Source organism: Saccopteryx bilineata, chromosome 12 (genome assembly GCF_036850765.1).
Source record: "Saccopteryx bilineata isolate mSacBil1 chromosome 12, mSacBil1_pri_phased_curated, whole genome shotgun sequence".
Classification (NCBI taxonomy): Eukaryota; Metazoa; Chordata; class Mammalia; order Chiroptera; family Emballonuridae; genus Saccopteryx; species Saccopteryx bilineata.
In genome coordinates, this window is record NC_089501.1 from 15336889 (window position 1) to 15356937 (window position 20049).

The 20049-nt window shown below is 40.1% G+C and overlaps 2 protein-coding genes and 1 non-coding gene across 6 annotated transcripts in view; 1 reads left to right on the forward strand and 2 right to left on the reverse strand.

Annotated features, from left to right (window-relative positions):
- The window catches only part of MCM9 (minichromosome maintenance 9 homologous recombination repair factor), a 73962-nt gene that overhangs the window by 35424 nt on the left and 18489 nt on the right, over positions 1-20049 (reverse strand). For 3 of the 4 annotated variants that reach the window (XM_066248476.1, XM_066248475.1, XM_066248477.1), the window contains exon 7: positions 18753-18872. In XM_066248476.1, coding sequence (XP_066104573.1) covers positions 18753-18872 — 120 coding nt within the window. Of the gene's footprint in view, positions 1-3707; positions 6006-18752; positions 18873-20049 lie in introns of those variants that run through there. The other variant, XM_066248478.1, reaches the window with a different exon arrangement.
- On the forward strand, positions 1991-14995 carry ASF1A (anti-silencing function 1A histone chaperone). The gene is made up of 4 exons (XM_066248479.1): positions 1991-2541; positions 8586-8701; positions 12754-12930; positions 14530-14995. Exons 1-4 carry the CDS (start codon positions 2433-2435, stop codon positions 14740-14742), a joined length of 615 nt encoding a protein of 204 aa, XP_066104576.1. The 5' UTR covers positions 1991-2432; the 3' UTR covers positions 14743-14995.
- On the reverse strand, positions 12217-12292 carry TRNAA-CGC (transfer RNA alanine (anticodon CGC)). Its single transcript has one exon. It is a non-coding gene; the product is annotated as a tRNA-Ala (tRNA).

The following is a 20049-nucleotide window of genomic DNA, read 5'->3' on the forward strand; positions in this document are numbered from 1 at the left end:
AAGTTCTGAGGAGCCTTTGCTAGATTCAATGACATTCTGTGTGGATTCGTATATGCTGCTCAACTATCATTGTTGGGAAATGGAGAGCTTTTAACACATTCATGAGGTTGTTTAACTATTTCTGTTTACTATAAGAATGGTATAAAGGTTTATGTTGTTACCTTCTTTTCCTCCCTCCCTCCCTCCCTCCCTCCCTCCCTTCCTTCCTTCCTTCCTTCCTTCCTATTTTTCTGAAGCTGGAAACGGAGAGGCAGTCAGACAAACTCCTGCATGCGCCCGACCGGGATCCACCCGGCACGCCCACCAGGGGGCGATGCTCTGCCCATCCGGGGCGTCGCTCTGTCGAGACCAGAGCCACTCTAGCGCCTGGGGCAGAGGCCAAGGAGCCATCCCCTGCGCCCGGGCCATCTTTTGCTCCAATGGAGCCTTGGCTGTGGGAGGGGAAGAGAGAGACAGAGAGGAAGAAGGGGAGGGGTGGAGAAGCAGATGGGTGCCTCTCCTGTGTGCCCTGGCTGGGAATCGAACCCCGGACTTCCGCACGCCAGGCCGAAGCTCTACCACTGAGCCAACTGGCCAGGGCCGATATTACCTGCTTTTTATAAACCAACATTTTTTTCCCTTAACTGTTGTGAATGAAACCACTGAACTTGGCTAATTAAATTCAGAGAGAAAATTAATTCCTAAGTATCATCTATGCTGGAAGAGCTTTCTCTTAGTATAGTGACCAGAATTTTAAATTGTCATTCTTTGGACATTGTTTATACTTAAGGAGGTTGCTTTTGATGAGACTTCATCTGATGTTCTTTTTAAAGTTAGTTTGGGAGAGCTAATACCAAGCTTTCCACATTTAGGAAAACTGGAGTGAGGGGTTCCATTTTATTTTCAGGGGATTAAATGCTTTCCTCAAGTCCAGTTGTATGTGTGCATTAGAGTATGAGTCATATTGTGGTAATATGGTATGTATGTAAATATACATTTTGAGCCTTAAAACATACTGGTATGGTAGGTGAAGATATTGTCATCCTGTATAGCAAATGAAACCTGTTCCTTTAATTGCTGACCCAGTGCTTCTCTACTTTCTGTTCACTGTGCCTGATAAAATGTATTTAAAAGTGGACTTTACATATGGAAAAAATACATGAATCCACACTGAATGTCAATGAATCTAGCAAAAGCTCCTCAGAACTTGTCTGTAGACACACAAATTTTTATTTACTGACGATTTAGGTCATAAATTTTTTGATAAGTCACATGTCTTGGTATGCATTTGTGTTCTCTACTCTCCTTTTCTCTTATATGTATTTGTTGCCCTTTGATCTCCTGGCATTTCCATCTTTTTCTTTTACGTTCCAGTTTTGCCCATCAAACGGCAGAAACATGAGGAGTAACTGTCACATCTCTAGTAATCTTTTCCTTGGACGTCCCACATTGGAAAGGGAGGAAAAAAATCCAGGTGCAGCCCAAAATACTACCTATTCAGATTTTCCAAGCAAAGTGTGTATGCAAATGCCTCTTTTCGCCCTACATTTTTATATCTAACAACGCTGTCGTGCCGAAACGCAGATCTTGGCTAAAAACTAATTTCCAAAATGGCTTTGCTCCTTTCGAGCCGACATCGTTCTATAAAATCTAATTTATTTCCACAACCAATCCTTTCCTCTACCGCAAATATTATCCAGTACACAGCGAACCTAACCCAGTGTACACAACTGAATCCCATCTGCTAAATTCAGTAGAGCTGGCATGCCGTTGGACTGATGTAAAAAGGCAAAAATAAAGAAACCACGAAGAAATTCCGGGAGGGGGGCGTCTCTCGAGATTGTGCCCGCCCACCGCCGATGCAGCCGCGATCACACCTCCCCACGTCGGCCGTGTCCACGCCCCTCCGACCCCCTCCCGCCCCGCCCCGACCACGCCCGACGTGTGGCGCGGGCGCCGCCGGGCCGGGGGCGGGGCCTACTTCGTCTCACCCGCCGCCGTCGCTGCCGCCGCCGCCGTCGGCGGCAGCCTCCGCGCGGGCCTCCCAGCCCGTATTCCACTCACTTTGTTCTCCGCCTTTGTCCTAATCCACACCAGCAGGTGGAGCCGCAGTTAAAGTTTCCGAGTCCATTCTGGGAGCGGGAGCCCATCTTGCTTGCCGCCAAGGCCCTCGTAGAAGGAGGAGGGTCAGAGCTAAGGTGCAGCCAATCGCGAGCAACCCTGCTAGTTATCAGAGCAGAATGGGCTGTAGTTTAGTGAAATAGGAAAGCTGCAAAACACTGTGGAGTGTTCCCGTGTAAATAAAAAGAGGAAAAAAAAGTTTCTCAAGTCGCCGCTGCACGACGTAGGGCCGGCGCCGGGGCGGGGGTCTGCGCTCTCCCGAACGGCCGCGCGCTGGACTTTATTGTGCCGCAACAAGCCCCCGTTCCCATTGTTTGTGTTTTTTTCAAAATATGGCAAAGGTTCAGGTGAACAATGTAGTGGTGCTGGATAACCCTTCTCCTTTCTACAACCCATTCCAGTTCGAGATCACCTTCGAGTGCATCGAGGACCTGTCTGAAGGTGAGTCGGCGCCCGCCTGCCGCCGGGCTGTCAGTTGCGGGCTGCAGACGTTGAAAGTTTCCCGGGCCCGGCCTCGCGCGGGCGGCCGGTGCTCGACGCGGGCGGGCTGCGGCTGCGGGCTCGGCTCTGCGGAGGGAAACTTGAAGTTGATGGACAACAGCCGCCGAGGTGCTTGGCCGTAGCCCGGCGTCTGCTGCGGCTCAACTTGCTAGTAACTTGTTCAAGCGGAGGTAGCCATGTTGTCAGCTTTGTCTGGCGGGCGGGCGACTCGCGAGACCCGCACTCCCGCCGGCGGCGCCGCCGACGTTCGCGCCAGGCTGGTCCCGCGCCGCGAAAGGCCTCCGCCGTCCCCGCGGCCCCGACGGGAAGGCTGGGAAGGGAGAGGCATGTGTGTGGTCGCGCCGGCGAGTTAGCAGCGGAGCCATCTTACCCAGAGTAGAGAATTGGGCCAGCGACCCCGGCGTCACGACGCCTCCTCTCCGCGGGTGACGAACACGGCGCCCTGCCTGCCCACCTTCCTGCCCCGAGTGGAAAGGCGAATCCATTTTTAGAGCTTACGTTGGAGTTGCCCTACTCTCCCGGGTGGCCCGGCCCGGCCGCTTTGGGGAGGAGAGCGAGGCTGTCCCCGCGCTGATTTCTGGTTCCCTCGACCAACCAGCGGGGGAGGCGGGCGCAGGCTCGACGCCGCGGGCCGGGCGCCGGCGCTCCCCCGGGGCTGCGGGGCTCCGTCCGGGCCGGCACTGGCCGGCCGGCGCCCGGGATGCTCTGATGCTCGGGGCGCCCGGGATGCTGGCGCGCAGGCTCGCTTCAACCAGCGTGAACTCCTTTTCCTTAATGACTGAAATTTCTCGCTCAGTAAGAAAAATATTGCTAAGCTAGGAACTTCCATTTAACCCAAGAGCAGAAATAAGTAAAATATTTAAATAATTAGCAGGACTTAATCACTAGCTTTTAAGTAGTCTAAAAGAAGACTTTCTTCAGGGCGTGTTGAAATCTAATTAAAATAACTCCACATCCAATATCCTGAACATATAACAGAAAAGTGGGCTAGGAAATAAAGGTCCTAATTAATGACAGTGCACAAATTATTTTTCTAAGTACGTTTTAAGGTCTTCAAAGAGTTACTTTTAATATGTGAAGTAATAGTTAGAAAGCTGAAACTTGCCAAGGTTTTATCTTTGCGATTTTATTAAAATAAGTCAGTGCTTTATTTTCAAAATTTGAGGACGTAAACGTTTTAACTTCATCAATGGTAATTTTACCAATTAAATAGGGACATACATCTTTTGAGCTTACATATCTATTTAACAAATTCCGTTTAAAATTATTGTGCTAACCAAGCTTATAAAGTATTTTCACTTTAAAAGTTATTTTTTAATTCTATAAAATGTATTTTATGTAGGGTGTTATTTTTTTAATTATAAAAATACACACTCATAATAAATTTTCAAAAGTTATACAGACATAAATTAACAGTCCTGTGTACTCAATGCCTTCCCCACCTCACTTTTATAACCGTAGTTAACACTTTAATCGGTGCTCTTCCATATAGTTTAAATACATCTATAAAGCATATATGTACATGTATAATTTGTGATGCACATTTTGAAAGACATCCTTGTTTAATTTGTAAAATAGGCCATTGACAATAAAATTAAAGAGTAATTTTCTTATTACTTTGAAACCATTTGATTGCTTTCCCACAAGAATACTAAAGTATTTGAGCTACCTAGGCCATATATATATATTCGAGTCTGATTTTCCCATTTCATTACCAATTACATATAAAAATGGGTGGATGCAAGAGAAACCATTGATCAGTCCATTCCAACTTAAACTATAGTGTTTTAAACATTATAAATTCTTCAGATTACAGGTATTTCAAGTGGTAACTTCCATTTTAGGAGCCAATTCTGAACAAGTAAGACAGATGACTCAGGATGTTGTTACAGGGCCTTGACATTAGATGGTTGAAATCTGCTATTCGTTGAAATATAACTATGTTCTATATCCCATTTTTAACTGGAATCAGAACCCAGATGAATCACATCAGAATTTTTACAATACCAACGTCAAGAATACACCTACTTCTACTTGTATACTTCACTTCCCAGGGCATCCAGACTGAACATTTACTTAGTATTTTTTTCCAAAGAGTTTAAGCTGAGTCATACCAAAGCTGCAAAGGAATCTTTCAAAAAGCTGCCATACTTATGTACTCCACCTAGAGGCTGTGTGAATTAAGGAAACTGAGTTTACTTGGCAAAGGCTTCTTACAGGTTCCATACTTTTATACTATTGCAATTCGATCTGTTCTTGAAATGAAACTACAGAATATCTGAAATTTTCACTTTATAATTTTGTCTCAAGTCCCAAGCCAGAGGTTGTCCACCATTTTTCATACTTTAACCCTTTGAGTAGTACGAACGTTCATGCATGTACGTCCTCAACTCAAAAGGGTTAACAAAAAACTCAATACACAAAAGGGTTAACTTGTTAGTAGCCCCCAAATTATTTCATGTTCTTTAAAAAGCTTTGCTTCAGAAAAAAACCTTGAGGAGTATTTGCTTTTAAAATAATTTAGTTGTTTCTAATAATGGCTACATGTCAGTTGAAGACTTAACAGTGTACCAGAATTGAGCATGCTGCTTCATACTTTCAAACTTAAGGCTTTTTCTATTTCCCAAAGACTATTGTACATACTTTTCACTAGATCATAGGTGTTGCCAAGTAGTGTAATTAGTTTAAAATTCCCTTGGTGACTTCCCTCACTCCCAACACAGATAGATATAGATACTTGAAGTCTGTGATTACCATCATTAAATGAAACAATTACTTTTACTTTTAAAATAAATGAATAGACTCCTTCCACTGATAACCTGTGCAAAACATCTGACCTTTTTCCCCTCCTTCCAGTACAAGGGGCAGGGAAACAAAAGGTAGGGTTAAAAAAATTAAGACTAAAACAACTGATGCTAATTTATAAGTAAGTACTGAACATTTCAAACTCAGTTACAGCAAGCATCCCATAAACATAAAAAAAATAATATATAGGTATTCCCTGAGTTACAGCCTTGAGTATCTCCCCATGGCTAGAGAGAGAAGAATTTATCTTCCTGGTTACTTTTTTTTTTTTTTGGAAAAAGCCCAGGCTTTGGAGTTGCAAAGACATAGCTTGGATTCACAATGTGAATGTGGGTAGATTACTCAGCCTCTCCGCCTCAACTTTCTTATTTGCATAATAGGTATAATTAAATCCATGTGATAAAGCTGTTGAAGTTTAAACAAGTGTGAGGTAGTGAGCCTAACCAGGCGGTGGTGCAGTGGATAGAGCGTTGGACTGGGATGTGGAGGACCCAGGTTTCAGATCCCAAAGTCGCCAGCTTCAGCACGGGCTCATCTGGTTTGAGCAAGGCTCACCAGCTTCAGTCCAAGGTCGCTGGCTCGAGCAAGGGGTCACTTTGCTGTAGCCCCGGTCAAGGCACATATGAGAAAGTAGTCAATGAACAACTAAGGTGCCACAACAAAGAATTGATGCTTCTCATCTCTCTCCCTGTATGTTCCTATCTGTCCCTCTCTCTGACTCTCTGTCTCTGCCACACACACACACAAACTGTGAGGCAGTGAGAAGAACACCCAGCACATAGTAGGTATTTTATAAAAGAAAGTTTATAAATCATGACTGTTCTGTCAGACTAAATGTCAACTTACACCAATTAGGAGGCCAAGAACACCATATATATATATACACACACACACACACACACACACACACACACATTATATACACATATTATATACACATATTATATATATAAATGAAGAAAATATGAAAATATCCACATGACAATTTCTAGTCTTGTCCTCACTTGGCTAGTTTAGTACTATAGGTTCACACCCTTAAAATAGTTTCTGCCACTTGGCTTTTTGGGTTATCTACCTCACTGGCCACTAGTTTTGTAACCTCCTTTATTGTTTTCCTCATCTCCCTGACCTCTTAACATTGGACAGCTCCAAGGCTTACTCCCTAGGAATCCTACCTATTTACTGGTTCCAAAATTTTCTCAAATCTATTTCAAACTGAATATGTCTAAGATTGTTCCCCCCCCCCACCTCCTGAAAAAAAAAAAAAAAAAGACTGCTACCTCTATCTTCAAGATTTGCCCAGAATGTGACTGCTTCTTGCCCCGTGGCTACCTGTGGCCCACACCACCATAATTTCTTGCCTCCTTTGTTGAAATATCTCCATTTCTTCCCTTGCCCTCTTACAGTCTGTACTGAACACAGCAGCCAAAGTGATCCTTCTAAAATGAAAGTAGGATCATGTCACTCCTCCACTCAAAACCCTCCAGTGGCTTCCCATGTCACTTAGTCATAGTGCTTCTTTTTTCTCTCAATCTTCATTAACATAGTTGATCTGTTGAGATGTCAGATGGAAATGTGCTAGAAGCTGAAAATAAAATGGTCTCCTCTAGGACAGAGCCATGACCTAATACATCCTCAGAAAATGACTGACTTTATAAAAGAAAGTATAAACCTAAAAAAGGAACTTGTAGTTCAATAAACTGCTTATAAATGCCATATGAATACTTAGTACCTATACTACTTCTGATATTTCTTTAGAACAAAAATACTTACACAATTACACAAAAATGGCAACACATGGCAGCACTAACTAGATTCTCCACAAGTGACCCAGAAACTCCTCTCTCCTCTGGGAGGACTGGTGTAGTCTCAGTGCAGTGAATCCAAGAGTCAGGCACACTGCTAAACACTCTGAGAGGCCCAGGAGGTCTCAGATGATTTGTATTTGTAGTGTCTTCCTCCCCCTACTGAAGAGGAGGCTCCTTCAAAAGAGCTGTTGTTTCATTCGTCTCTGGGTTCTTACAGAGCACACTGTAAAAGGTGCTCAATAAAATGTGAACTACATAACATTTAATGACAACTACATAGACTGTCTTGGGTTGCACTCTGGTGTGTCTTGTTCTTGTGTCTTTCCCACTGTGTAGACTCTTGTATCAAGTGGCAAAGGGATTCTTGGTTTTTCCCTCCCAACCTAAAAAATCTGGCCCTGGCCAGTTGGCTCAGTGGTAGAGCATCGGCCCAGTGTGTGAAAGTCTTGGGTTCGATTCCCAGTCAGGGCACACAGGAGAAGCAACCATCTGCTTCTCCATCCATCCCCTCACCCTGTCCCCAATGTCTCTCTCTCTTCCCCTCCTGCTGCCATGGCTTGAATGGTTTGAGCAAAGTTGGCCCCAGGTGCTGAGGATGGCTCCATGGCCTTGCCTCAGGCACTAAAATAGTTTGGTTGCTGAGCAACAGAGCAGTGACCCAGATGGGCAGAGCACGGCCTGGTAGGGGACTTGCCAGGTGGAGCTCAGTTAAGGCACATGTGGGAGTCTGTCTTTGCCTCCCCACCTTTCACTTAATAGAAAATTTTAAAAAGAATGTATGACATGAAGGGGTGCATTGAGAAAGAAACCTGACTCTGGTCCTTTAACAGTCAATGAGCTGAAGTCCCTTCTGAGCCACAGGAAACTTGGTTAATGACTTTTCCACTTTGGAGCTCTTTAATGATTTGGATCTGTGCAACACAGTATGGGGCACTTTCCAAAGTGTGTTTAGTAAGTTAAAATATGACATGAATAAGGGGGTGGGAGGTGTGTGATTACATAGCCAAATAAATTTGGGAAAGCCAGGTTAACGTTACTGGTTTTTACTGAAGGATGCCTCAGAACACTTACTCTGCCAAGTGTGCTTAATGAATCCTCAGGACGAGGTTGAAGCATTTCCCAAGTTTTGGGCCATGTTGTTCTGTTTGTGAGGAGCCCTTCCCAGGGACTCATATTTCACAAAAGAGCATTTGAGAAACTGGTACAAAATGTGAGAATTTCTTGAGGAACCATTCAGTGCCTTCCTGGATTTTCTGCTATGAAAAGCCAATTTTAGCAGCTTAAATGGCTAAGTGGGCATTAAAAGGTTTTTGATGTCATCCCATAAGGTAATTACTGAATATGAAATAATGTTTTGGTTTTTAACCCTAGACTTGGAATGGAAAATTATCTATGTGGGCTCTGCAGAAAGTGAAGAATACGATCAAGTTTTAGACTCTGTTTTAGTGGGCCCTGTTCCTGCAGGAAGGCATATGTTTGTATTTCAGGTAAGATTATTCTTGTTAAATATGTATGCCAAATATGTTTCTTACCATATTGTATCACATGGTTCTTATACCTGTCCTTTTGGGTTAAATCATTCTGCTTCTGGTACATTCACTTTTTATCTGTCTTCTCTCATGTGTTAGGAAGTCTTTGCTATAAAGGAATGCCACGTCTGGATTTTGCGTGCTGAGATGTGACTGTGGCATTTACTTCAGGGATTGCACAGCATGCAGTAAACCTTACATTGTGTCACAGCACACGTGGCGGTGAACTTGGGCTTTTCCTGTGAATAGTCCCTTAGTATCAGGCTTTCAGAGGGGTGGCTGTCCAGCAGCCCAGAACAGGGATTCAAAATGCATACTATTAATCAGTACAGTTAGATGCAGCCTTCCTTCCTGGTTTCAGTCTGTGGGAATGATGATGATATAACAAAAACAACTTTATTTCAGCATAATCAGTAACTAAGCTAGGTTACCAGGTATGTTAGTAGATAGCTACTCTGTGATCTTGGATTCAAGTCCCGTTTACTAAAGCATCTAACACACAGTTTTGTAAAGGATTACTATACAAATATACTACTCTGTTTACTAAATATATGGGGAAATTCTAATATAAATTATATTCTCAGATAACACTGACAATATAGGGGTCTGTGCCAAGACTTCAGCCTTTGTCTTCTATATTCAAAAGTTACTTTTAATCCATGTTATATTATTATATAAAACTATTCAGTCACTTTCCAATTATCCATGTTTATTAGAGGGAGGTATTTATAATATTCCAAAGAGTAAGTAGCCATAGGTTTTAAAAAATTAATTTTGCTGCAGATATTTCTACACAACAACGTCCCATCGGTTAAGCAGAACCCACTGAAGGGACTTCATCCAGAGAGACTATTAACTCTTCCTATCTCTAACTCTCTGTTTCCTTACTTCATACATGGGACCAATTTAAGCAAATACTGTTGCTCAGATAATCCCATGAACTGTGGGGCCAAGAATCCCTCAAACCTGTGCTATCTTTAGAGCTATCTTTTCCTCCCCTCCCTAGAGAATTCAGAATCTTGGTCTCCTAGCCTAAGTGCTTTTTTTTTTTTTTTAATTAAAAAGTGACAAATACTTGATTGTATCTAAACAGATGGTTTAAAAAGCTCAACTATATTAGGGCGCTGTTAACCCAGGTGTGAGTACATAGCCCAGAGAAAGATATGGGTGTCAGAGAATGAGTGTTTAGGGGAGCACTGCAGCCACATACCTGGTTCCAATCCCACTTCACTGGTTATTAGGCTCATGTGACTTTAGACAGGCCCCCTACCTTCCCTCAGTCACTTAGAAAGTGTGGAGACTACCCTACCTCATAAGAATGTTATGAGGATTAAATGAGGAATAAAGTGGTCAAGTACAATCACTGACAAACAGTGCCTATTTCTGTATTTAGAACTAAACTTTTATTCTTTTAGTTTCTTGATAATGTTATATAAAAAAAAGCAGTATTTGCTTTGACCCATAATACTGGGGAACCTGAATTTCACTGATAATTCATGATGTAGGAAGAAATTGAGTTCAACATGCAATGAGTGATATATCATTTTTATGTGACACTATAAAAACAAGTCCCTTGTTTTTAAAACCCTTAAACATATTTTCTATGTGTTTATGTTGTTAAGAACATTCCTAAGCTTTTGGCTTAGAGAGCTGTAGGAAAAAAAAACCCAAAAGTATTTGCTTCTAGTGGTTTTCCACTGGTTTTACCTTGGTAACGGTGCATATGTTGCCAAAAAGCAACAGGGGAAGCATATACAATTTAGATTATATGTTCAGCCCATGCGTTTTACAAAATGTACCATTATCAGCAGAAAGGGACTAAAATAGTTTTTGTTTTGTGCTTTAAACAAACTGCCATACTATTCTAGTCTGCCCTGATTTTGCCTCTGAATAAATATGCCTTTCTCATGCATGTCAAAGGCTAGCAGATGTCCAGACATCTGCCTTAGTACTGCTGGTTGGGATTAAAGATCTCTGCCTATGACTTCTTCATCCTAAATAGTCTGAGAGGTCTACAGGCATTTCTACTTGAATTTGCTTAAACTGAAGCCTTTGGCAAACAAATTTTAAAACACAAACATGCCTAGAACCAATTTGCTGAGGGATGGGAAGCACTGTGGGTATAGTTCCCACGGCAGTACTGAACTACCTCTACTTGCCATCTCCACCCATTTCCAGGTACATTAGAAACTCCGGGTACTCTGCAAGTAACCTAACACCTCTGGGGAGAGATGCTCAGGATCTCTAAGATAAACAGCATATTCTCAGGACAGATCCTCTGTCCCTGTCCTGGTGTCTCTCCAAAGAGATCCGTAAATCACTTCAGGGCAGGAACTGAGTTAGGAATAAATTTCGGTATACTAGGTATATATTGTGTGCTCAGAGCTGTGCCAGAAATGAGATCATAAAGATGAACTGGATGGGACTCTTGTCCAAGATAAAGCTTAGGATGACAGGCAAGAGTGAAGGGTAAACATGTTTAAGTTGTTAGACATCTGTTATTATAGGATTTGTGTCAAGTAACATGAGTGCATAAAAAGATTGCTATTCTAACTTTTGAATTAGAAAGGACTCACTAAAAAAAACCAAAAAAACCCCACAAAACATTTTGATGCAAATGTTTAAAGACTAATTTTTAGGCTCTTAGGAAGGACCTTTTAGGCCAAGAGAACAGTATATGCATGAAAGATCGCTGCATTTTCGTCCACGCCAGTTAGCTCAGTCAGTTAAGAGTGTCATCCGGGAACAACAAGGTTGCAGGTTCGATCCTCAGTCAGGGCACACACAGGAAGCAACTAAAAATGCATGACTGAATGGAACAACAAATGAATGCTTCCTCTCCCCCTCCCTTTCTCTCTCTGTCTCTCTAAAAAAGATAAATCAATAAAAGTTAAGCCCTGGCTGGATAGCTTTGGAGCATTGTCCCAGAGCGTAGAGGTTGCCAGTTCGACTCCCCTGTTAGAGCATATGCAGGAGCAGCTCGATGTTCCTTCTCTTTCTTTCTCTCTCTCTCTCAAAAAAAAAAGAAAAGAAAATCACTGCATTTTACAGAACCCATGTAATTCCAGAATAAGGGTAAGAGGTGTGTGTGGAGGTGTTGGTGGGAGATGAATTGTGAAGGGCCATACAAGTTAAAGAACTGAGATTTCTATTTTAGAAATGGGGGTAATTTGAAGTTTTGTGCGTTTTTTTGTATTTTTCTGAAGCTGGAAACGGGGAGAGACAGACAGACTCCTGCATGCGCCCAACCGGGATCCACCCGGCACGCCCCCCAGGGGCGATGCTCTGCCCCTCCGGGGCGTCGCTCTGCCGCGACCAGAGCCACTCTAGCGCCTGGGGCAGAGGCCAAAGAGCCATCCCCAGCGCCCGGGCCATCTTTGCTCCAATGGAGCCTTGGCTGCGGGAGGGGAAGAGAGAGACAGAGAGGAAGGCGCGGCGGAGGGGTGGAGAAGCAAATGGGCGCTTCTCCTATGTGCCCTGGCCGGGAATTGAACCCGGGTCCCCTGCACGCGAGGCCGACGCTCTACCGCTGAGCCAACCGGCCAGGGCCCTATCTGAAGTTTTAAACCCTGGTGCAGGAACAGGAATAGATCTGAGTTTAGGTAGCTAATGCTGGCAAACAGTACAAGTGACAGGTTAATTTAGGTCTCGATTTTATGACTGGAAAAGGTTACAATCAATAAGACTTGATTTAATTGTTTGATATGTTTTATGAAAGCTTTTATAATTGAATATTGCATAACCTTCATAAATGACAACCTGCTGTGGTCAGATTTTACTTTAAAAGGAGTGATGCTTTCAAGTACCCAGGGTACTTGAAAGAAACATGGGAACTATATTTTCTGGCTCTGAGTCAGTCTCAAAAATGAGCATTTGCTTTCCCCGTTATGATTTTTAAGTTTTTGTTACTGTGCCCTCAACTGATGGCGCTCAAGGTAACCAAAACCCCAGTCTTCCTTGCAGTTAACAGACTTTTGTGATGTGTTTCTTTTCTTTTAAAATTATTCTAGGCGGATGCACCTAATCCCGGACTCATTCCAGATGCAGATGCAGTAGGTGTAACAGTTGTGTTAATTACATGCACCTATCGAGGTCAAGAATTTATTAGAGTTGGCTATTATGTAAATAATGAATATACCGAGACAGAATTAAGGGAAAACCCACCAGTTAAACCAGACTTTTCTAAGGTAATGTTCTCACTATTTCTATTTCAATATTTTTATTAAGCAGCTTTTTAAGCAATTGCCATTTCATAGTACATCATAAAAATGGCTGTGAGACAAAGTAAATTTGAGGTTCTTGTGCCAACTAGGCAAACTAATCATAGTTCTATTACCATGGATGACTCCAGGTGAGTCATGAGTAATTAACATTGGTCGGGCACCTTGAGTCTCTGAGGTTTAGGAAACTGAAAGTGCCTCCTGGAAGAAACAGACCGTTGTTTATGGCTTTCTGTATGGCATTTCCCATGCAGCATGATTCTATTATTTCAACCTTTAGGACATTCAAATTCATGTTTGTTTTATTGATTTTCAATGACACTTTGTAACTCTTACCAAAAATTGTGGGGGGAAGTTTTGTGTTTGTTTTTCATATGAACATTTTTTTCTCAGAAAACCTATATGCCTTGTTTTATCTGCTATTCTTAAAGGTTAAACTAAAGGTCTTAAATGTTTCTGGTGATGGAAATCAGCTTAACTTCCAAGTGAGAAGCTGAGATCTGTGATTCAGTATTCTCAAAATTAATGAGTACTTTATGATTTCCATTGGGAACTGTCATAGTTTAGTAACTGGTGATTTCTGACATTGAACTTAACACTATCTGCCAGATGATATAAGAAAACGTAACATGGGAGCAGAAAGAAATAAGGCTAGTATGCTATTTATCCTGGTGTAGGACCTTCCATTGATCCAATTTATTAGTTACCCGTCTGGCACCTTGTATAGCAAAAAGAGAAGAAACCAGAATAGTTTTTAAGAAGGAGCCATAATTAAAAAATAGGAAACCACTAATAACAAGAGGGTATAGTTGGGGGAACTTTTCATTTTCCTTGACAATATTACTGAAGAGATACCACATCTATCTAGAAAGCATACTGTTTGTTAAAGAAAGCATCCTCTGAAATGTTCACCTCCAAAAAAGAAGAAATTCTCTTTTATAAAACAGAAGTATTGAGGACTTAGATGTTTTGTTAGGATAGTAACAGATCTGGATAATTTCCCTCAAATTCTCCCTATCTTGTTTCCAATGGGCTAAAATAATTTGTGCATGTGTGTGTGGCAGAGACAGAGTCAGAGAGAGAGACAGCTAGGGACAGACAGGAAGGGAGAGAGATGAGAAACATCAATTCTTCGTTGCAGTTCCTTAGTTGTTCATTGATTGATTGATCTCTCATATGTGCCTTGACCGTGGGGCTACAGCAGACCGAGTCACCCCTTGCCTGAGCCAGCGACCCTGGGCTCAAGCTGGTGAGCTTTGCTCAAACCATATGAGCTCCTGCTTAAGCTGGTGACCTCTGGGTCTCGAACTCAGGTCTTCTACATCCCACACCGACGCTCCATCCACTGCGCCACTGCCTGGTCAGGCTAAAATAATTTCTTTGCTGCAGCCCTAGTCCTTGTTTATTACTTATGTTTTGGGTGCTTTGACTTGTTATACCTTTGTACATATATGAACTTGGTCCTTTTGAAGTATTGATATGAAGAATCATTCTATTAAGCTCCTGTTTGTAATGATGATCTAACTCTCTTACATTTACCATTTATATATTTCTTTTTTCCTATAGCTTCAAAGGAACATTTTGGCATCTAATCCCAGAGTCACAAGATTCCACATTAACTGGGAAGATAATACAGAAAAACTTGAAGATGCAGAGAGCAGTAATCCAAATTTACAATCACTTCTTTCAACAGATGCATTACCGTCAGCATCAAAGGGATGGTCCACGTCAGAAAACTCACTCAATGTTATGTTAGAATCCCATATGGACTGCATGTGACCACCTGCCATCACTTTAGTACAAAATTAAGCTATAATAACAGAACTATTTCCCTGAAATTCTGTAAGTCAGTCACTAAGACACAATGTGAAGAATTTGTTTAAAAAACATCCTGTAGAAAGTTTATAAGAAAACCAGTATTTGAGCAAATTGTGGAATATAAATACAACTATTTTTAAGTAATTTTTTCTCTAATGTGTTATTTTATTTGTTCTGAAACTAACCTGATTAAAACATATATTACTTTCTTCTATATATGTAATTAAAGCACTTATAAAGTAATATGAATTATTAGACCAGGTTGTAAAGACGTCTTAGCCTCTTGGACAATAATCTTTGGACAACTATTTTACTGGCCTTCTAAGGAACAAAGTTCACATAAACTAAAGTGTTTCATTGTTTGGTTTAATTTAAGGAGTGAATTTCCATTATTTTTTAGCATGCCCTTGAAGGGATTTGAAGTCAAGTATATGCTACCAAGAACATGAGCATCTGATTTTCAGGCCATCTTGAAGTCTCCTATGGCTACCATCACAGTTCATGTAATGTTAGATAGCATTCAGTTTGGTTTCCAAGATAATGACAAATGTGGTTCATTCTTTATCAAGTCCCCTGGCTATGGTTTTTGTTTTGGTATGAGTTTCGGACATCAGAACACTTAATCATATACATTATTATTACCCAGTGAAATCAACATGTCCAGAGCAGATACAAACTCCCTCAGTTTAAGAATAGGAGAGTATCATGACTTAGATCTGTTCATCAGATTTATGATGATATTATAAACTTAACTCGTTAAGATTGTTTTCATAGATCTGTTGACAGCGTTTATATAACAGTGGATTTGGGAAGGTATATTTAGCTTTATCATTACAGATAAGTTACTATTTTGGAAATATATATATTTTCACATATGTAGAACTCCGCTCCATATCCCCTGACACTCATGCAGAAGATTAGGTATATGTGTAGGTGACATATTCTAGGTAACTTTCCCAGGTAAGTTTTAAAAAGCAGTTTTGGAAAGGAATTCATTAACTAAATGGGCCAAAACGTTCTTTTTCTTTGATAAGACCTAGGTCCTTCCTCAAATAATTTCTTGTGTTCCATTAAATTAAATGTAGATATTCTCATTACTCTTGCTGCTAAGCAAGACATCAGCCATATGATGCAGTTATGCAGTGCCTTCATATCTAAAACTTTTATACTGTTCTACACTTTATAAAGCTTTTTATTTTGAGGAAGGGAAAAGGGCATTTGTCTGAATGTGGAATGTAAGTTGTACATATTTCCTGTCATTCTAAAAGTGAATTTGTGAAGTAAAATTTTGCTAAATGTTAAACTTTGAAGTTTAATATACCAGATTATTAAAATACTGTCCACTAACTAGTTCATAGACTTTAAAAATAAAATATATCCTACTGTTAAAACTATAAAGAAAATTTTCATTTTTGTCTAATTGCAATTAAAAGAAAATGTTAAAATATTAAAAATAAAAATAATACTTTCCAATAAAGAGCTCAGTGATTAATATAACAGGTACAAGATATGTGCTTATTAGAAATAAAGCATATATTAGCCAGATTACCAACAAAGCATTTCACTGCTGAGTTTTCGTTCTGATAAATTGTAATATTGGTTTGTATTGACAACTAAAGGTTAGGTTTTTACTGTAAATAGCCAATTTTCACAAAAGTTTGAGACTTCAAAACTATTATCATTAATAATTATGCTTCTCTGATATTTTTAAATATTAAAATTAAAATAGAAAGATTTAGAATTCAAACATTCGAAACTAGTTTTTTCCCCATTTTGATCACAGTGAATTGCTGTGTCCTGGGAAGAGAAATATGAACAAGTGACGTAGGCCACAGAAGGGATAGAAGAGGTTGGCGGGAATGAGGATGTCTGAGCTGAGGAAGCACTAAGGAAGTCTGAGGAGCATGCATGCATTTGTTCATTAGAACCTTATATAATCTTAGGCTTCCTGTGGTCACACTCTCTGGTTTTACGATTTGGGGTTTCTAGTTTTACTAAAAAGTCTATGGGAGCAGTTTTTAAAACTTAACTAATCTATGGTAATTTTTTTAAAAGTAAAGTATGGCCCTATAACACAAGTATGCATTTGTATAAACAGTTTTCATGAAAATGTACATTTACTATGTGCAGTATATTCTGGTACCCTATTGACTTCATTTTGAAAGTGCTGATATGGACTCACTGAATTGACTTTCATGACTCTAATGAGTTGTGATACACAGTTTGAAGAAAGGCTAATCTAGCTCTTTTGGTAGATGTTAGTAGCAGTAATTTTTCTATAGTTTGAAATAATTTACATCCCCTCTACCTGTTTTACCCTCATATTTGGATTATAATCTTGGCATTTAAAAAGGGAAAAGTGTCCCCTGGTTGGGTAACTCAGTTGGTTAGACCAGTGGTCAGCAAACTACCGCTCACGAGCCACATGAGGCTCTTTGGCTCCTTGAGTGTGGCTCTTCCACAAAATACCAGTGCCGGCACTACCTCGATAAGGAATGTACCTACCTATATAGTTTAAGTTAAAAAAAATTTGGCTCTCAAAAGAATTTCAATCGTACTGTTGATATTTGGCTCTGTTGACTAATGAGTTTGCCGACCACTGGGTTAGACCATTGTCCTGATACGACAAGGTTGCAAGTTCGATCCCTGGTCAGGACACACATAAGAGTCAGCCAATGAATGCCTGAATGAGTGGAATAACAAATCCATGTTTCTTTCTCTCTTTCTGTCCCCTCCTTCCTCTAAAAATCAATAAAATGTAAAAAATAAAAAGGGAAAAGTTCTAACTCATATAGTGAATCAGACGCCATTCATTTTAAAAATGTCCAAATACTTTGAAATTGCTAGTAGCTCACAAGATAGCTTAGACTCATTTCTTGCCACACCACACAATTAACTTGGGAAACATTCCACATAATTACTTGGGGGGCACCTTTATTGTCTATTGCTATCATTTTATACAGAACGTTAGAACACTGGGACATAATTTTAAAATGCACACGAAGTGTTTATATTCTGACCTACTTCCCTTCCAGTATCTTACTGCTTGTTCACCCCTATCAAGTCACAAATCCTTTCTTGTCAGTTCTTAATGTACTGCAGTTACATACAAAACTTGTGAGTTCCTTAGAACAGAGCTCTCATTATGTAGGACCATTAATGGAGCGTTTGCTGCTTTATAAGTTTAAAATACAAGATTTTAAAGATTTCTCAAAAAATCTGAACACAGGCCATGGATGTTAGGCTCCCCTGACAAGCAGTAAATATAAAATGTGTGAAATCAAAGGCCTATTACAGAAGAACAGAAGAAATAGTTCCCCAATCAAAATGGTGTAAAAATACAAAATGGCATCAAAACGTTTAAAATAATTTTTTCCTAATGTCACTTTATAGTCAAATCTTGACATTCTGTCTGCAAAGGCTTTTAAATGTAATCACTGAAGGAGCATTACAATGTGTGAACAGAGCTGCACATTGCAGTGATGAAAAGATGCTTTCCACAGAAGACATTTTCTACCTAGGGATTTTTCATAGGAGCTGCCATTGCTCGTGAGATCTATAAGCATGACAATGCCTTAAGCTTGCCATCATCTACTTTATATAAAGTGAGATATTTTTTCCTCCTATTTATTTCAACATTCTGTTTGCTGGCTTTTCAGAAAATGCCAGGTAATAATACATACTTCCACTGCATAAGTATGTATGAAGGTAATCACTAGAGAATGAGAAAACTGAATAGGATCATTCAAAAAAGATGCAAAAAGATGTGTGAAATAAGTTTTTGGAAAATAAATAATGGAGCTTTTAAAATACGTTTTTAGAGCTACAAAAGAAATGCTATACAATTCTTTCCATTTTGGGCAGTAACTCAAAAATTAGCTTGAAATTTATCCTATTGGAGGTACCAGTTCATAAGAAAAAAATCATTGTGTTAGCTTCTGTAGTGACATTAGTGAGATTGTGTAAAATACCTGCACTAGTAGATCCAATTCCTGTGGTAAGCACAGATCTCGGTGTAATCTTTGCTGCATATTTGAGGAATTGAGATTTTCCTGTGCCAGGGTCCCCAACCAATAAAAGATGAGATTCACCTAGAAAAGTAAATAATGTAAAGTTAAATTTCTATGAAAAGACCCAGGAACAAGTGTAATTAATCAAAAAGGAAATGGTCCACTTGGAATGTCAACACAATTTATGTTTTATATACTGCTTATGCTGTATACTTTAGTCATCTGAGCAAAGATTTAACAAGAATATCTTTAGAAAAGTTAACTGTCATCATAAATAACAATCTTTAAATGATTTCTGAATGTGGCATTTAAAATCTAAAGTCTTTTAAGACTTTGTGCTACTTTTAGATCTTAAGGCCTATATTTTAACATTTTCTAAGAATTTGGCTTATAAAGATTCTTACTGTATTTTTATTTAAGCCCTTTAAAAAAAAGTGGGACTTATAAGTGCTTTATAAATATCACATAATTTATGATCCCAACAGTTAAGTGAAAATCTTTTCATTTTGTGAAAATTTTAATTTAATGAAATATGTATCTTAAAGTACTCTTTATATTTTTCAAATGTAACATAAATGAACATGAATATCCTGTGGTGCATATTATCTCACTGATCAAATTTCTTCAGTACTATTTTCTATGTAGTGATAGGAAACTCCTATTTAGGTCCAGCATTTAGCAGAGTGCCTTGCAAAGAGTTAGTGATCAAAACAAAACATCCCATACACATAAACCTTACGTCTGACACTATTCTATACTGTACTACATGGTTTTAGGTTTTAGAGTACCTACTAACGGCCTATTGACAATAATGTACTTGAAGCCTTCTGGTTTAGTCCGGGGTTTTTATGACTCTGGGGTTTTTATGTGGCCTACATGAGGACCATAACAAACCTACTTTCTGCCAGATTCAGGTCAGTTAAGTGTGTTAGCCACAAAAGAGCTTTCTGCCGCTTGGTCATAATAACATACTCAGAGTAATCTTTGCTGAAATGCGTGACCTACCGCAGCAGCACGTGGCAGGTAGCACATTTGCAAGCCACCAGCAGAAGTGAATCAGCAGGCAGAGGATGGAGAGCAGCAGTCTCAGAGAAACACTGACAACCACAGAGGGAGAGAGACTGACTGGGAGACATTATTTCTAACCTTTTCCTCTTGAAGAGAGACTGCAGATCCAATGGAAAACAGACAGTGATAGAAATGTAAAGATTTTATTTTGTGGTACCCTGAGAGGTTGGAGCAAAACTATATACTTATT

What these genes read in the sequence shown, in the direction of transcription:
- ASF1A (XM_066248479.1), top strand. Translation starts at nt 2,433, where the DNA reads ATGGCAAAGGTTCAGGTGAACAATGTAGTGGTGCTGGATAACCCTTCT. An exon ending in GGCATATGTTTGTATTTCAG is followed by an intron (nt 8,702 to 12,753) that starts GTAAGATTATTC and finishes AAATTATTCTAG; the next exon opens with GCGGATGCACCTAATCCCGG. An exon ending in TTAAACCAGACTTTTCTAAG is followed by an intron (nt 12,931 to 14,529) that starts GTAATGTTCTCA and finishes TTTTTCCTATAG; the next exon opens with CTTCAAAGGAACATTTTGGC.